At 42.3% G+C, this 17,923-nt stretch overlaps 2 protein-coding genes across 2 annotated transcripts in view; one reads left to right on the forward strand and one right to left on the reverse strand.

The window, feature by feature from the left end:
* Nucleotides 1–3,149, forward strand: part of VDAC3 (voltage dependent anion channel 3) — a 47,822-nt gene extending 44,673 nt beyond the window's left edge. The window contains exon 9 of the mRNA XM_077469926.1: nucleotides 2,377–3,149. Coding sequence (XP_077326052.1) covers nucleotides 2,377–2,468 — 92 coding nt within the window. The 3' untranslated portion in view covers nucleotides 2,469–3,149. The remainder of the gene's footprint in view (nucleotides 1–2,376) is intronic.
* Nucleotides 3,150–10,023: 6,874 nt separating this feature from the next.
* The window catches only part of POLB (DNA polymerase beta), a 46,231-nt gene continuing 38,331 nt past the window's right edge, over nucleotides 10,024–17,923 (reverse strand). The window contains exon 14 of the mRNA XM_077469927.1: nucleotides 10,024–13,417. Coding sequence (XP_077326053.1) covers nucleotides 13,323–13,417 — 95 coding nt within the window. The 3' untranslated portion in view covers nucleotides 10,024–13,322. The remainder of the gene's footprint in view (nucleotides 13,418–17,923) is intronic.

Raw genomic sequence — 17,923 nt, forward strand, 5'->3', positions numbered from 1 at the left:
GGATGGATCAACTTTGGAGGCTCCCAGTATGGATCCAGTCGGACAATGCAACGGGGGTTGCTTATACCAGTCAAATAGGGTGTTGGCAGCCCTGGCAGTTGCCATTATTCTCCAGGGGGCAGAACGTCTTGTTCCGGCCCTCTCTGACGTACGAATTACAGGAGTGGAATACTAACAGTCGGATGTCTGTCGGCTAGGGTTGGACCATGGGGTGGGCCCTTCGCCTAGCCATGTTTCATTGGATATGTCTCCGATGGGGCACTCCTGAGGTAGATCTGTTTGCATCCTGGCTCAACAGGATGGTACCAAGATTTCTGGCAAGGTTACTGGATTGATTCTCTGGTGGGTACCTCAATCGCTTTGGTGGCCCATGGGGCTGGTAACGTTTTCTCTATGCCTTTCCTCCTCACTAGCTTTTTCGTAGGATCACGGCTGTGGGGATTCCGGTCATTCTATTGACCCTGAATGTGTCCCTTCGGTCTGGGTGCACCGATCGGGTGCTACTGGTCGCTGACATTCCTTGGTGACTGCCTCTTGGGGAGGATCTACTGTCCCAAGGGCCGTTCTTCCATCCTGCTTTAGAGTCGCTGGTTTAAACGGCCTGGATGTGATGACCCAGGTGCTGCATTTCTGACGCTGCTGATGGCTAGGTAGTCAACCTCTAGGACAGTGATGGCAAACCTTGGCACCCCAGATGTTTTGAAACTACATTTCCCATGATGCTCATGCAATGTAGTGCCAAGGTTTGCCATCACTGCTCTAGGAGGTTCTACCTCCCAGTTGTGGAAAGCACATATATCCTGGTGTGAGTCACCAGGCATTCATCCTCGTTCTTTCTTGGTGGCTCCGATTCAGACCTCCCTTCAGAGGGTTGAGCCGGAATGGACCTCGAATACCATCAAGGGCCAGCTGTCAGCCTGGGTGGTCTTCTTCAGCATCCCCTGGTCTCGCACTCCCTGGTGTGTACCTTTTTTAGGTGGTTCTTCGCCCTTTTCCATTGTTCTTTCCTCGGATTTCCTTTTGAATAAGGACATTGTGTTGCCTTCCTTGTGTCCCTGGTCAATATATCCTAAGGAAGTAGCTTTATCTGCCCTGGATGTGATTTTGTGATTTTGGAGATTCTGTGTATTTGGCAGCTACGGAGTCTTTTTGGATGTGAGACTCTGTGATCACGAACTGACCAAGAAAGGGGCTGTCTGCTTCTTCTGCCACTATTTCTGGATGGATCAGACAAATGATGACTCTGGCCTATTCTGTTGGGGATCGAGCTTCTCCCTGTTACGTCGCATTCTTCTTGGGCGCTTAGTGCTTCTTGGGCCTTCTGTCATGAGGCGTAAGTTTGCAAGATGGCCACTGGTCATCGGTGTACACCTTCACAAAGTTCTATGAAGTGGATGTGTTGCTATCTGCGGATGCCTCTTTTGGCCGCAAGGTTTTGCAGTCTACTGTTTAGAGGTTATATTCCCTCTTGAAGGGTTATTGTTCAGGTTGGGCTCCAGCTTGCTCTGTGTTGAGCTCCTGTTACCTGCTTGGCTCTTGTGTTAGCTTTGGGATTTTTCGTTGTCTCACCCCTCATGTTTGGCACTGCTTTGGGACGTGTCTATGGTTCTGAATAATGGATCGCTGTGTCTGTGAATGAACGAACGAGACAATGGTATTTTTTGACTTACCGTAAAATCCATTTCTCTGAGTTCATTGACAGACCCATCACGCACCCCTCTAAGGAGTTTTAATACTTCTGGCACTGCTTGCTAAATTGAAGGCCTATAGCAGAGGGGGGTGTATAGAGCCTAGATCTGCCCATAGGTGTAGCCAAGTCTTCTTCTGCCTAGTGTCCTACTCCTGTACGGGGCGGTATAACCCTATGGTTCTGAATAATCGAGCGCTGTGTCTGTGAATGAACTCCAGAGTATTGGATTTTACGGTAAGTCTCTATCTATATATATATATATATATATATATATATATATATATATATATATATATATATATATATATATATAAATGTTTTTTTTTTTTTTTTTAATAGTCGGTCCATTTTTGTTTATACCGCAAATGATAAATGCAGTGGTGATCAAATACCACCTGGGGCTATGACTGAATTATTTACTCTGGATCAATTTTGTGAAAAAACAAATGTATGAGCTACAATATTATGTATTCTTCCAGTATAAAAATTATGAAGAATCAAAAATACTAGTTTTTCTTTATGCATTATCTTTTAAAACACTATGGTCACTTTGATACCAGATTTTAGCAAGTGACTCCGCAGCATCCAATTCTGGTAAAAGCCTGGGAGATGTGTGAGGGAGGGACTGATGTAGTCCACAGAAGATTTCAATTTTAACCATAAATTCTGGTCTTGTCTATTTACAGGCGTGAAGCTGACCGCCTCTGCTCTGATTAACGCAAAGAACTTTAGTTCCGGAGGTCACAAAGTAGGCTTGGGCTTTGAGCTGGAAGCATAATGAGGCGTTTGGTGTCGTGAAAATCCTGGAGCCCCAGCCCTTCCTCCCCCAGAGACGACCACAAACCAGATGTGATTCACTCGCACAGAGCATGAGATGTACGAGCAGTGCCAACACCCCTTCTCCAGAATCTGCGTGCGGAGATTGTGGAGTAGTGTTACCCTTCCCATGGCTTCAGGAGAGGGTAATACTTCTCCGAGGTTGTCACCTCAACATCCTTCTCTGACACTTGAGATGTAGAAATGGCCATAAATCACCTGACTTCCCTCTAGGGAATTAGGCTGGTTGTGTTGAGTAGCTCTATGGAGATCATAATTTACCCCATTCCTCCGATCTGTATTCCAGCAGTATCAGGCGGTTTGCAATGTACACTACAATCTACCGTCGGAAACCATTTTCAAGGAAATTCCACATAAGTGTTGAGCTAGTTGTCTGATTGCAGTAAGTGGGTCTTGGGGCCCCCCCCCCCCCCCCCCCCCGATAGTTGCTTTTACTTGGAAGTTGTAGCACCTTGTCCAGGGCAAGGCAGGAATTCTGGTCAGGGTCCTGTCTATAATAATCACAATAGTGCTCATCCTACTACAGTTCCAACAATGCACACCCCATTGTCCAGAGTGTTCTCATCATGTAATTTAATATTTGAGATATTGTAATAAAGATGGCCAGTTGCACATTGGAAAATGTTGTCTGTTGGTGACTTGTGTTTCTATTGAGGTTAAATAATGTATTCAATGTGATTCAGGGTTTGGTATTGTCATATAGAAAGATTATGGCATGCTGGAAAAACATTTTGGTTTTAGGTACAAAACGAATGTTTACTCCAGATATTTCGAGGTTCTTTGCCTTCTACGGTCAGTACCAACACTTCTAATTATACAGGACTATCCCACCTAGGCCAGTTCTGACATTTCTCCCATACATGTAAAAAATCTGTATTTATTTATTTTACTAGAAAATTACTTTATACTTAGAATATACAGTGGAGACAAAGTATTGAGATGCCCTTACATTCACTCTGTCATTTGCTAAAATCATTTTAAGTTCATTTTTTTTCCTCATTAATGTACACACAGCACCCCTCATTGACAGAAAAACACAGAATTGTTGACGTTTTTGCAGATTTATTAAAAAAGAAAAACCTGAAATGTCACAACTGCTGACTTTTAATCAGACGCTCATTTGTCCCACGGTCCAGAGATACGGGTGCACAAAGCCGCACTCGTCTCCGTGGCGCTGGCATTGTTACTGTGGGTGCCCGACTGCGATTGGCCTGGCAATCTTCTGGGACCTGTGATGTGTCCCAGAAGATAGCAGGAAGAGAGGGGGAGAGGTGATCTTCCTTCCGGTGCCAGGGAGGAAGTGGGAGCTGGGTGCCTTTAACCGGTTCCCGTCTATTTACTGCTGCACAATGGCTCTCCTAGGTGAAACCCCGTAATGGGTAAGTACTTCCCTTTTAGAGCCGTCAGAGGGCGCACACTTGTTGCATGGTGGGGGGACCCAATGCGTGTGGCCGGCGGGTGTGATTGCCAGAGGGAACACACATTTAACCCCTTGATCGCCCCCTAGTGTTAACCCCTTTCCTACCCGTGACATTTACACATTAATCAGTGCATATTTATGTCACTGGTCCCAAAAATGTGTCAAGTGTCCAATCTGTCAGTTGAATTGTCGCAGTACTGCTAAAAATCGCAGATCACTGCCATTATAAGTAAAAAAAATATATATTATATATAATAATCTTTCCAATAGTTTGCAGACGCTATAACTTTTGCGCAAATCAATATATGCTTATTGCAATGTTTTTTTTTCTCTCCAAAAAATATGTAGAAGAAACATATTGGCCTAGACTGATGAAGAAATTTCGTTTTTTTTCTAATTTAGGGGATATTTGTTATAGCAAAAAGTAAAAAAAAAAATTTTTTTTTTTCAAAATAATCGTTTTTTTTTTGTTTGTAGCGCACAAAATAAAAACCGCAGCGGTGATCAAATACCACTAAAAGAAATCTATTTGTGGGGAAAAAAGGATGCAAATTTAGTTTGGGTATAGCATTGCATGACCGCGCAATTGTCAGTTAAAGCAACGCAGTGCCAAATTGTAAAAAGAGCTCTGGTCAGGAAAGTGGTAAAATCTTCCGGGGCTGAAGTGGGTAAAAAACAAATGTTAGAGGGTCGCCTACTCTTAAAGCAAAAGTTTCATTTTTGAGTGGAACTCCACTTTAAAGAGGAAGTAAACCCTGACGTGTTTACTTCCTATTTCATTCCCTGCAAAGGTAAAGCATAATGGACTACTATGCATCGCATAGTAGTCCATTATGTGTCACTTACCTGACACAGGAGCCAGCGAAGTCACCGCTGTCCCCTGTAGTCCGGCGCATCCATCTTCTCGGTGGGTCTCGCCGCTGTCATTCGGCGAAGCCGCGATGACGTCACTCCCGCACATGGGAGCCGCCACGCGCGGCATATCGCCGTTGACGGGTGCCGCGCTCAGTGCGCCGTAGACAGCGGTGCCTGTCTTTTTTGGCAAATATCTCCTAAACCGTGTAGGTTTAAGAGATATTTCTTGGACCTACAGGTAAGCCTTAATCTAGGCTTACCTGTAGGTCAAAGTGTGTTGTAAGGATTTACAACCACTTTAAGTACCTACAGTATGTGGAATGTCTTCTATTATCATAAAAGTGTAATTGGTTGACACAGGCTTGACAAGGTTTGAGACCTTCATAGAAGGTCTTAAACCTAGTTGTTTCCCTGTGATTTTGATTATCTGAAGTTTACAGCTTTGTTTTAACAGCCTAATTCCCTGCTTGTTATGTCTGAGGGTCCTTGCAAGGGTCAGGCTGTTTCTCGGTCCACTATTTCAAGGTGGAATCCTCATCAGGTTGTTTCTCTGCCCTATGGTCTCAAGTTCAAGATTTCTCCTTTCCAAGTTAAGGCATATTTAACCAGGAGGAATTACTGGGCTATTCAGCATTAGGCTTCTGTTCAAGTTTGTAGGGCTGCTATCTTATTCCCTTACCAAATTCTTCAAGGTAGATGCTTATCCCTCTATGGATTCCTTTTCTTGGAAGTATATTGCTGGACAAGAGATCTCTCCCATTTTCCCCATTAATTGTTAGCTAGCTGAGCTGGGAGGGGCTATGACAGGGTGGGGACTCCTGCCTTTTTTTTTTGGTTGGCGTCTATTCACCTGAAAGTGGCAGCATAACCCAACTAGTCAGTAATTTTTACGTAGTAGGTGAGGTTGAAAAAAAGACACAAGTCCAACCTATGTGTGTGATTATATGTCAGTATTACATTGTATATCCCTGTATGTTGCGGTCGTTCAGGTGCTTATCTGAAACTATCGATGATTTTATTTTATTTTTTTCCCTAGCTGAAACCACCACCTGTGGAAGGTAATTTTACATCCTTGCTGCTCTAACAGTAAAGAACCCTCTATGCAGTTTGCGATTAAACCTCTTTTCTTCTAATTTTAGGGAGTGGCCACGTGTCTTATTAAACTCCCTTCCACAAAAAAGTTGTATCCTTATTGTGGGGTCACCAGTAGGGTATTTGTATATTGAAATCATATCCCCTCTCAATTTTCTCTTCTCCAGAGAGAATAAGTTCAGTGATCACAACCTTTCCTCATAACTAATATCCTCCAGACCCTTTATTCGCTTTGTTGCCCTTCTTTGTACTCGCTCCATTTCCAGTACATCCTTCCTGAGGACTGGTGCGTCAAACAAGGAAGATGCCGCTCCAGGTGAGCAATCAGTCCGTATGCACTGGGGGGGTGCAAGCCAACGATGATAATGGAGAAGAAAAGAACAGCTGCACCCCACAGAAACGTTCCAACGATTTTTTTTCCAAAAATGGCAAATGACAGCCAACAGTGTCTGAACCCAGGAGGTGATTTGCGCTTCACACTGACCACTGTTTCTTCAAACCTTTGAAGAAGCACGGAGGTCAGTGAAATGCACACGTCACCTCCTGGGTTCAGACACTGTTTTTATTTTTGGAATGTTCCTGTGGGGTGCAGCTGTTCTTTTCAGTCTTGTAGAGTGGGAGAATTACCGCTTTTATCTCTGGAGTTAATCCCCTTTTTAATGCATGCCAATATTCTGTTTGCTTTGTTAGGCTCAGCAATGCCAAGCTGCTGCTATCATCTACTAGGTCCTTTTTCCATCCTCAATTCCCTCAGGAAGTTCACCCCCTACTGTATAGATTGCATTCATATTTTTGCCACCCAAATGCATTATTTTATATTTTTCTACATTAAACCTCATTTGCCATGTAGTTGCCCACCCCCATTAATTAGTTCAGATCTTCTTGCAAGGTTTCTACATCCTGCGGAGAAGTTGTCGCCCCCAGCTCACCACCTCATAGAAAAAGTGTAGATTGGTTTGGCAAGAATGATTCTTCATGAATCCATGCTGATTACTGCTAATTTTCATTACCTAAACTTTGTATATAGTTCCTTACCATCCCGTTCAAGAGCTTGCATACTATTGATGTTAGGCTAACTGGTCTGTAATTCCCAGGAATTTATTTTGAGCCTTTTTTTAAACATTGGTGCTACATTGGCCAATCAGCTGGCACCATTCCACTCAGTAAAAATTAGGACCATTGGTCTGGCAATTACTTAACTGAGTTCCCGAAGTACCCTCGGGTGCAAGCCGTGTGGTCTCAGTGATTTATTAATGTTAGTTTTCCCAAATCTATTTCTAATTCTGTCCTGTTAGCCATGGGGGTGCTTCCTGTGATGTGTCATGAGGATAAACACTGCAGTTTTGGTTTACTGAAGCCCCCTGGTTTCCTCGTTAAGACTGAGAAGAATAAATTCAATACCTTCGCCATCTCCCCATCCTTTGTAACCAGATGTCCTTTCTCATTCTTTATGGGGCCAATATGGTCTGTCCTCCCTTTTTCACTGTTTATATACTTAAAGAATTTCTTGAGTTTTTTTTTTTTTTCTCTCCTCCGCTGTGTCTTACGTGTTCTATCTTAGCCACCCTAATTGCACACCTTGGATTCTTTGCAAAGTCTGAATGCTGATGATGCCTCAGCCTTGTATTTTTTTTTTTTGTAAGACCGCCTCCTTTTGATTTTTATATGCATTTTTACATTGGCGTTAAGCTATCCAGGTGTTTTGTTTGCTCTTTTAAATTTATTAGCCAATGCCCTTATTTAATATGCTCTTAAAGCAAACCCATTCTTCTCCGTGTTCTTTGTTTTTAAGATTTCATCCCAATTGATATCGTCTAGCAAGGGTTGAAGTTTAGAGTCCTAGAAATATGATGTACTCCAAGAAAAGGATTTTACAGGTAAACCAAAAGTCTTCACTTCAACCATAACCTTAGTCTTCTGCCCTTTGCAGTTCCAAAAGGAACTTTCTGTATGTTGTCGGGATGGAGTTTAGGCCAACTCTGTCTCTCAGCCATTGTTTATTTCAGGACAACTTTGCTTTTTTGTAATCTTGGATGGACCATATAGTGATGCAGTGTTTCACCATCTCTAGGTGGCTTGGGCAAGACATTGTCTAAGCTTGTTGTCTTGAAATGGAACTTCACTGTCTCAACATTTACGTTTTTTTTAATCCTTATGCTGCTACACTTAGCAAAGAGCTAGAAATAATAGATAAAGTTACTTATTTTTGCCCTTTTAAAAAAAAAAATATATATATTTCTTCAGTTTCTTCCTTAGGCCAATGCTGTCATGCACCCCAAGAGGGGCTCTCAGCTAAGCATGCCTGAGCTAAGGGCAGATGGATTCCAGGAAGTAAATGCTACATGAATTACCTGCGCTTACACAAAATGTCCACGGCCATAAATTCAAGGGGGTGTTTTTCAAAATGATTTCTTGGCAAAATAAAGCTTGGGGACATGGATGGGGGAGTTTTCTTTGAATAATAAAAATGTATTAAATAGTGTTTGGTGTTTAGATGCAGTGTAGTTCGTCTTTTCTGTTAAGGTCCACTCTCTGAGATTTGTGTGGGCTTTATTTGGCATCAAGTAGTACTTCATATTCCCATTGCACACATTCCTGGATGTGCTCTCGGTTTTGGGTACTGTAGCAGCAACCAGCTGGATACTGGCTAAAGTCACAGTGAAGATATTTGCCAGCACACCATGGAACGACATAGATAGCGTCCAAACGGATGATTTATTGCATGATCACAAAACAAGGATAGTGCAACGTTTCGGAGCTGCGCAGGACCCCTTCATCAGGCATGTGACGAAGCATCCGTTTGGACACTATCTATGTTGTTCCATGGTGCTGGCAAATATCTTCACTTATTTGGCATCAAGCCACTGTTTCCAAGATTTGTAATGCTGCCAACCTAGTTTTCTGTTCACATGTTCTCTCAGTTCTACTAGGTAGCGGTTTTGTCCTCATCTGATGCCAGCTTTGGATGTAAGGTTCTTTAGATGTTTCTGAGCTGTCAAAAAAAAAAAAAAAAAAAAAGCCAAGCAATGTTTTATTAACATTGCTCAGCTGCAAGATGAAGAGTTCTTTTTGCATTTTTCTGCAGATGAAATCTATTTAAAGCAACCTGTCAAATATATATATAAAAAATATTATAATTATGAAATGTTCCTGTTTAACCCCTTATTAACCCACTCTAATTGGCCACAATTAACTTCTTCACCTCCATTTAATTATTTTCATGCTGATTTTTTTTATTGCTTCATTTCTATTTTATAAACTGCACGTATTTTGTTTTCTTTGTTCATCAATATTTTTATACCTTTTGCTAGGTTCACACTATTGCGATGCGGGAACGCCGCGAATCCGCGGCGTTTTCCCGCATCGCTCACCTCCCGCCGGCAGTTCACACTGCCCTATGCGGACGGCTGGGGGTGTCAATGTTATGTTAATGACACCCCCAGATCCGTCGGCATATCGCAGTGCGATCTGCCGACTCGCACAGGAATCGGATCGCATGGTGTGAACCCCCATGCGATCCGATTCCGTTGCGGACCCAAAAAAGGGTCCTGTGCGAGTTTGCTGCGGGACAGCTGCGAGTTCAGCCATACTATCTGTATGGCTGAACTCGCAGTGCTACGGAGATCGGATGTGATTTGCTGTGCGAATCACATCCGGTTCTCCCCCCCGCAGCGGTGTGAACCCAGCCTTAATATATTTACATGTTTTCACATTGAAAAAAAGTGCAAAATTAAATAAAAACAGTTGCGGTAGGTTTCGGCGAGTACAATAAAAAACAAAACAAGTTTTGTTACTTGTAAAAAAAAAAATAAAAAAATAATGGTTTTGAAGAATCCCTACAACCAAGCGTTGGCAATAAAACCTGGAAGTGGGTTTCTAGGCAGAAGTGAGCCTGATTTTGTACGCTCCAGCTTTAGCAACTAAACCCCTATGTGACAACCAGAATTCGATCCAGTGGGGTAAGTGAGCATAGTCATCCAGGGACAGAAGTGTGTTAAGGACAGGATTACCAGGTGAAAAAAAAAAAAAAAAAAAAAAAGTAGTTCAGCCACTACTGCCAACCACTGGTAAGCTGTGATATATTACATTTAGCTATGTTTTAACCAAGAGAAATGACAGTAGCCTGCTATTTGTTTGACAGGATTTATTGTATATTTGCTGTCACATCACATTCTAGACCATCCTTATATATATACACACACGTATGCATCTAGTCCATGTATTTTACAATCACACAAGTAGTGTCAGGGTAGCCACATTATTATAAATACAATTCCCCCCCCCCCCCCTGTTCTTTGCTTGTTACTGATGCTACAGTATAAAATATGCCTTGGGAAACATTGGAAGAACTGTACCCTGTATAACACAACGGCAAGCAAGTATTCCTCTTTCTTATGATAAAAACCTTTAAGGGCCAGTTCACACCAGATGCTGTTCCGTGTGCTTTTTTTCTGCACTAACAATGCATGTACAGGGTTTTCCATGTATTCCAATGGCTCTAGTTCACACCATGCAGCCAGTTTCCGGTGCGGAAACTGACTGTATTGGTGCAGAAAAAAAAAACAAAAAACGGAACTGCATCTGGTGTGAACTGGCCCTAAAAGAAAGATGGAGGCTTCTATTTCTGCAAATACTAGGTGCCTGTAACTAGCAGTTCCAGTAAAATATTTGCCATGGAATCCTAATTATATATATAAATATTAAAAAGGCATCACACAGGACCTTGGTACTGACTTCCAAGAATATTACCTCCGCTTCATCACACAAAGCATGTTTTAATTTGTGGTGGGTGTATGTGAGACAGATCGTATGTTGGCTTCTTACAAGGCTGAGACTCCACGAGTAAAATCAGACACCCCTCACCAGGATATTATTAGCATGGCACCCTCCGGCTGCTAAACTTCCCTTTATTCACTCAGTCCACTTTATGAAGAATCAGCAAGAGACTTGAGGACACTTGGCTGCCGTTCTGGCACACACTGGAAACTGAGGGGAATTAATGTGCTTTTGGTGCTCAACAAACACAGCATGAGACCCAACTGTCGCTCACTTTTGTGTGGAGGCTGGACTTAAAGCGGTTGTATACCCAAATTAGTAACACTTACCTCTAGGTAAAATGAATATCTTCTAAACCTGTATGGTTTAGGAGATATTCCCTTTGCACGCAGCCACTAAAGTAAGCAGTGCATGCACTGTGAAGGCCTCTGCCAGCAAAAAATAAAAAATAAAAAAAATCACCAGCGTGCGGGCAAGACGTCATCACGTCTCCGGTCACTCACAGCGCAGAAGACACGCCAAGGGCAAAATGTCAGCTTCCTCGACGTGGACCAGTGAGATACCAACGCCTCATTCTAAGGTAAGCATTTCATAATGCGCTAGTATGCGCTGCATACTAACTCATAATGCCCTTGCCTTACAGGTTTTTCCCTTTTTTTTGTTCCGGCAGGTATACAACTGCTTTAAAGGGTAATTCCACTTTTATAGGAGAAAAGAATTAGTGAATAAAAATAATATAGCATATAAGATTGCGAAATTACTAGTCATAACATATGACTTGTAATTGAATGGTACTAAAAATTACCTTTCAATCTGCAGCCACTGTAATTTTCTGTAAAATGCAATAAGGCTACCTGGAGGCATTCTGTACACAGATTATGTACAGAACACCCCCTGATAATGTCATTTCCTGCTTCTGTGATATTCCCAGCAGTCTATACTAAGATACAAGTCAGATTTTTGGTGAGACATTGCTTAAGGCCCCTTTCACACATGCAGACCTTTTGTCTGTTTTACATCCATCCGTTGACGGATGCAAAACGAACATCAATGCATCTCAATAGAAAAACATGATCATCCTCTTTTGTCAACATCCGTTTTTTTTTTGGAACGGAGCAAAGCCCTATTTTTCTTCTGTTAAAAAAAACAGATCAGACAAAGAACGGATGTAAACTGACAAACGGTCCGTTTTTGAATGGAAAAAATTGCTCTGAGACTTCAGTGGTTAAGAACTTTAGTTTATTTTTTTTTTTATCCTCCAGCTAATGTAAAAACAGATGACAATCTGAAGAAAAACTGTTGTAAAACTTCATGCGCTTTCTTTGCAAAAATGTGACTGAACTGATGAAATGAACTGTTTGCATGTGTGAAACTGGCTTAAGGGAAATCACATCTAAAGGGATACAGACCCTGCAGGTGCAGCAGCTGATTTATAATTATAAAGACACTCCCATTAGATGCACTGGATACATGGACACAGACAAACATCTATCCCTTCAGAACAACAAAAGGTAGGAATCTACAACGAAGTTTGTTAAAATCCTTTCTAATGTACATTGATCAGATCCCAGAGGGGAAATTCTTTTTTCTATCAACAAAAGCAGAAGTCCAGGCACATTTATGAAAACATATCAGATGTACAGGATTGCTGCTTTGTGCTTGAATTTTTATTTATAACAGAGACAGTATAACTTCATATATAGAAGGGCTATTGTTTATATATCCTCCCTTCCCTTGGCAATTCACAAAGCACCTCAGAAGAGGCAAATTATGTTTACCTACCCCAACTTAAAAAAATAAATAATAAAAAAATGCCGATGGCTGCAGTTCTGCTTTAATACCAGTAATCATTATCCAAAATACAAGTTTGGGTTAGTGGTATTTTTATGCTGACCAACTCTGTAAGTACCATCTGCCACACCACTAGCCATGGTTTTTAAAATGTAAAAAACAACAAAATGCAGCCATATCCTCTGGAAACATGGACAAGTGGCTCTGGTCGCTATGCACATTACCATGAACACACACATGTTGCTGTCTGCTACTGAGGTTTGTTTACCCTCATGTAACTTAATAAATTAGAATACTTTCTTTTAAGCTAAAGCTGCACCTATCCTTTGAAGAGATTATCACTTTTCCCATTCAAGCCCCAGATGCACTTACCAAATTTTACATCACAACACTGAAACTTATCCACATAGGAGGTGCCTGTGACCTCCTTGCAAGATGCAGTGCTCAGACCAAGCAGTGACAGAGGAAAAAAAAAAAGTGTCCAGAAATGCCCCAATGGGCAAGGGGACCATCGCTTTTAAAACAAAATCTTCCTTTGGCAGAAAGTGTTTTCCCAGTTAGAACTAAAATAGGCCAAAATGCCAAATGCTGAGAAATTTCAAAATAAAAAAAAAGACCTTTAAATAAAATAATTCATATGTAAACAGTTTAGCTACATCTTGATTATCTGAGTTTCTACTACATTACTATTTATCCAGAACACTCACAACCTACACACCAGTATGACCTCATTAATACACACAAATTATACACAGTATCTCATTATATTCTACAGATCGTCCAGGAATTGGTGATGCTCCCTCTGGACGTGGCCATGCATGGATAACACTGCAGCTTGTAATGAAGACTGACCATCTCTTCTCACTCACTCCGTTCTTTTGGCTCACGATATTTATACTGGATATAGTCAAAAATGTCCTTCTCACTGTCTATTGGGAGGGGCTCACCGGCTACTCCTGTGAGGGGAAAAAAAAAAAAAAGCTAAAAGAATTAGATGCACATATACATTACTGCCACAAAAATATATTCCTATGTCCAAGGCAACCCAGGACCCAATAGGAATCACTATATACCAACAATAATGCTGTGGGAAAAAATAAATAGCAGAAACACCCTGTAAAAGAAATACCAGAACTATGAGGGGCAACTCTGATCTTAAGGCCTCATGCACACTGGACGTTATAATAATAATAAGGTTTAAAAATGCCAGTAGCTTTGCAGCGAGTTTTTCAATGTTTTTGCAATGGCGTTTAAGCAGTTTTCTTCAATGGGATCAAAAACTCGCTGGTAAGCCGCATTTGACATTAGAGCGTTTTTACAGCTGAAATACTCCTGTCAGAATCCACTGGTTTTGTGTTTTTTTTTTTTCCCATCAGCTAAAAACTGTTGATAACAGCTTATGTGTGCATTGACTCATAGGATAACATGCTGGAGAGTTTATTGACTGTAGACAAAAATCATCTGAAGCCAAAAACAGCTGCTGTAAAACGTTGTATGCATGAGGCCTAAAGCTATGTCAGCAGATGGTGTTCAACATTTGAGTGTCAAATATGTCTAAGATGGCTTTCACACCAATTCGGCAGTAAAACGCCACTATTAGCTGCATTTTACCGTCGGATTTCGGCTGCTAGCGGGGTGCTTTTAATTCCCGCTAGCAGCTGAGAAAGGGTCAAAACCGCCCGCAGTAGCTGCGTTTTGCTGGTGGTATAGCCGCGCTGCCCCATTGATTTCAATGGGCAGGAGCTGTAAACACACCGCTCCAAAGAAGCTGCTGGCAGGACTTTTCCTGACATCCTGCCAGCGCACCGCTCCAGTGTGAATGCCCTCAGGCTTTCACACTGAAGACAATGGAGCAGCACTTTGAGGGCGGATTGCAGGCTCTATTTTTAACGCTATAGCGTTTTAACGCTATAGGACACAGAATTGTCCAACACCAGCTAAAGCTTTGTTTACATTATGTGATTGGGGTTTTTTTTTTTAGCAAATTGAACAGCCCATTTGATTTTAGTAAATCAACCCCCATGTTTGTAGAGAACTGCCTGAGGGAGGTCATGTACTGGCTAAGTCTAGAGGCAGAGATGGGAAAGACTTGTAGCAATGATTTAAATTTGAAAGCATTAAGGGCTTGTTTACACTTGCTTCGGACACCCTTTTTTATAAGCTCTCTGAATGCCAATTATAGCCCATCACTAAATAAAATAGTTAGATTACAGTCCTGTTTACATGCTGCTTTTTCTTAGCTTCACAAATTATACCCCATGTCACTTTAATGGTGCTTCAAAGCCTCCAGTCTATGACAAAGCTCGTTGATGCACCTGCAGCTTTTGAGAGGCTTTAATTCAGCTTTGCTTTGTTTTGAAGGTATTTCTGGTATGAGAAATCAACACTCATAGGGCATCTGCCAAGCGCCAAAAAAAAAAAAAAAAAAGATACTTAACTTGGTGTTAATGCAAAAAGTGGAGTGCAACACTTCTCAAAAAAATTATCCACCTCAAAATGTGTACTTCTAAAACCATCTGGAACAGGGGTGCCCAACCTTTTCAAGAGCAAGGGCCACAATGAGCAGATGATAGGTCCATGTCCACTCTGTACAGGAGAAGTGGACACAGCCCACTACTCTACAGGCTCTCCGATCAGCACACATGGAAAGGGATGGATCCCATTCTGTTTTTTGAGTGAAAGGAGTCTAAGGCTGCTTTCACACTGATACGCTGCAGTTTACTTACACAGTGGGTGCATTGCACCTGTGACTTTCCTGCGAGTAAGCTGTACTTTGCCATAGACTTCTATTATATCCTGCAGGTGTAGTGCACTTTTTGAAAGCAGAGTAAACACGCAGGTAATAACAGTAGTCTATGGCTCAGTGCAGGTAACCTGCAGGTGCCCTTTCTTGCACCTGCGGATCAGTTTGAAAGCAGCCCAGTAACCACTCGGCTACAGACACGCCCATAAATACACTGTGATTTTAGTAATAAACTTACCTTTAATAACAGCCTTCTAATTCCGCTATTGCCGGTTGTTGCTATCCCAGGCAGAGTGCATTTGGTATCAATCCACCTGTGATAGGAGCTGGCGATATACAGGAAGCATTGGCTTATGTGCCTCTGCTCCACAGCTGCTCGCTTCCTCTACCGCCGACCTAATTCACAACCCTGATGCTCTGGAATGGCGGGTCGGCAACCAGCCATCCCAGAACAGGAGGTCATGGGCCACTGGTTGAGCACCTCTCATCTAGAACATCAAATACATTCAAAAGTCCACACACAATAATAGCATCAAATGATTTGCAGTGTCCATCAAGTGTTAAAAAATCCATTAAACACCACTGTGTCTGTATAGATGCTTCACACTCTTGTGTTCTCTCACCATCAGGTGAAATGCAAGCTTACCCCCCAGGGATAGATAAAACGCATGTCTTAATAGTCACCTTCACCGTGTATCTTCCAGAATCCACTCCTCCATCCCTCCAGTCAATGCAGAAAAGCTGGCTCCTACTCTCATGGAGGGTCATACAAAGATGGAAATCGTGGATATAGTGTACTTTGCTATGTACCTTTATTTGCCACAAATAGCAATAACACTTACTAGATAAAAAACATCCATAGCATAGAATACTCGTCCTCCGCCAACTCAACAACACAGGCCGGAGATCGGCATGAAGTCACAGGCTCAACTCCTCCCTACTATACGCATTGCACCCCATGATTGGGCTTCTTCAGTAGCTACTAAAGAAATAGCCTGGAGGGTGAGTAGTCTATTCTATGCTGTGGATGATTTTTATCTATATGTTTTTGCAGCAAATAAGGTACATAGCAAAGTACACTATGTCTGCGCTTTCTATCTTTGTATGACTCTGCATGAGAGTGGGAGCCTGGTTAAGAGAGTAAGGAGGGATGGAGGAGTGGAGTAGGATCCTACTGAAGAAGCCATCCTATTGGCGACATGCATATAGGAGGGAGGAGCCCAGCCCTGAATCATTACGTGATCACTGAGAGGTGTGGTGAGTGCACGAGCGAGATGTTAGGAAATGCTGTTTTTTTAAATTGAACTTCTTGTAAGTGCTCACGCCGATATACGTTGGCACTTTGAAGAGGGGTATCGTTGTTATTGGCAGCAGCTAGCTACCATAACCCCGGTAGCCTCTTCTTCAGTGAGCGGTCTGGTTTTGGATAAAAGTGGTCTCGGTGGTGTTGTAGCGGCGAACGGTTCCTCTCCCTTGCTTGGTATGGAGACGAGTGAGGGGAAGATGGCCCCCACCCGTCTCCATAACATTGCAGGGTGGAAGAAACGTCACTTCCACCCATAGCTCTTAAAGTAACACTTTTTTTTTACCCCAGATCTCATATTTAAGAGGTCCTGTCATGCTTTTTTTTCTATTACAAGGGGTGTTTACATTCCTTGTAATAGGAATAAAAGACACTTTTTTTTTTTTAAGAACAGTGTAAAAATAAAAAAGGTAAAATAAATAAGAAAAAAAAAAAAAAAACTGACACTATTCTGTACTCTGGACCCTTCGGCTGCCTTTGACACAGTTGATCAACCTCTCCTCCTCAAAAAAACTTTTCTCCCTTGGTCTCCGTGACTGTGCTCTTCAGTGGCTCTCATCCTACCTATCCCAATACACCTTCAGTGTCACTTACAATTCTACTTCCCCCACTCCTCTTCCCTTCTACGCTGGGGTCCCCCAAGGTTCTGTTCTTGGACCTCTTATTTTCAATCTACACCTCTTCCCTGGGTCAGCTGATAGCCTCTCATGGCTTTCAATATAATTTCTACGACACACAAATCTATTTCTCCACCCATCAACTCACTCCATCAGTCTCCTCACGCATTACTAACAAACATATTTGTATGGATGTCACACCACTTCCTCAAACTCAACTTGTCCAAAACCGAGCTCATAATATTTCCTCCCCCATGTGCCGGTTCCCCTGACTTATCTGCCAAGAGTAATGGCACAACCATGCACCATCCCCACGTCTGCGTGCTAGGAGTTATCCTGGACTCTGAACTCTCCTTTTCGGCCCCACATCCAATCACTTTCCAAAGCTTGCCGCCTCAACATCTCTAAACTACGTCCCTTTCTAACCAATGAAACCACAAAGCTCCTGGTTATCTCTCGCCTTGACTACTGCAACTCTCACCTCATCGGCTTACCTTTAAAATAGACTATCCCCCCTTGAGTCCATCATGAATGCTGCTGCCAGACTCATACACCTTACAAACTGCACAGTGGTGTGTGCTACCCCTCTCTGACAATCCCTCCATTGGCTGCCACTTGCCCAACAAATTAAATTCAAAATACTAACAATAAGTTACATAGCCATACAAAACTCTGCCCCCAGCTACATCACTAGCCTAGTCTCAAAATGCCAACCTAATTGCCCTCTTCGTTCCTCCCATGAGCTCCTGCTCTCTAGCGCCCTCATCATCATCTCCTCCCAAATCCCCTTTCATGACTT

The sequence above is a fragment of the Lithobates pipiens genome, unplaced genomic scaffold, assembly GCF_037356315.1.
Source record: "Lithobates pipiens isolate NorthernLeopardFrog02 unplaced genomic scaffold, aLitPip1_a1.2 Scaffold_8, whole genome shotgun sequence".
In the NCBI taxonomy this organism is placed as follows: Eukaryota; Metazoa; Chordata; class Amphibia; order Anura; family Ranidae; genus Lithobates; species Lithobates pipiens.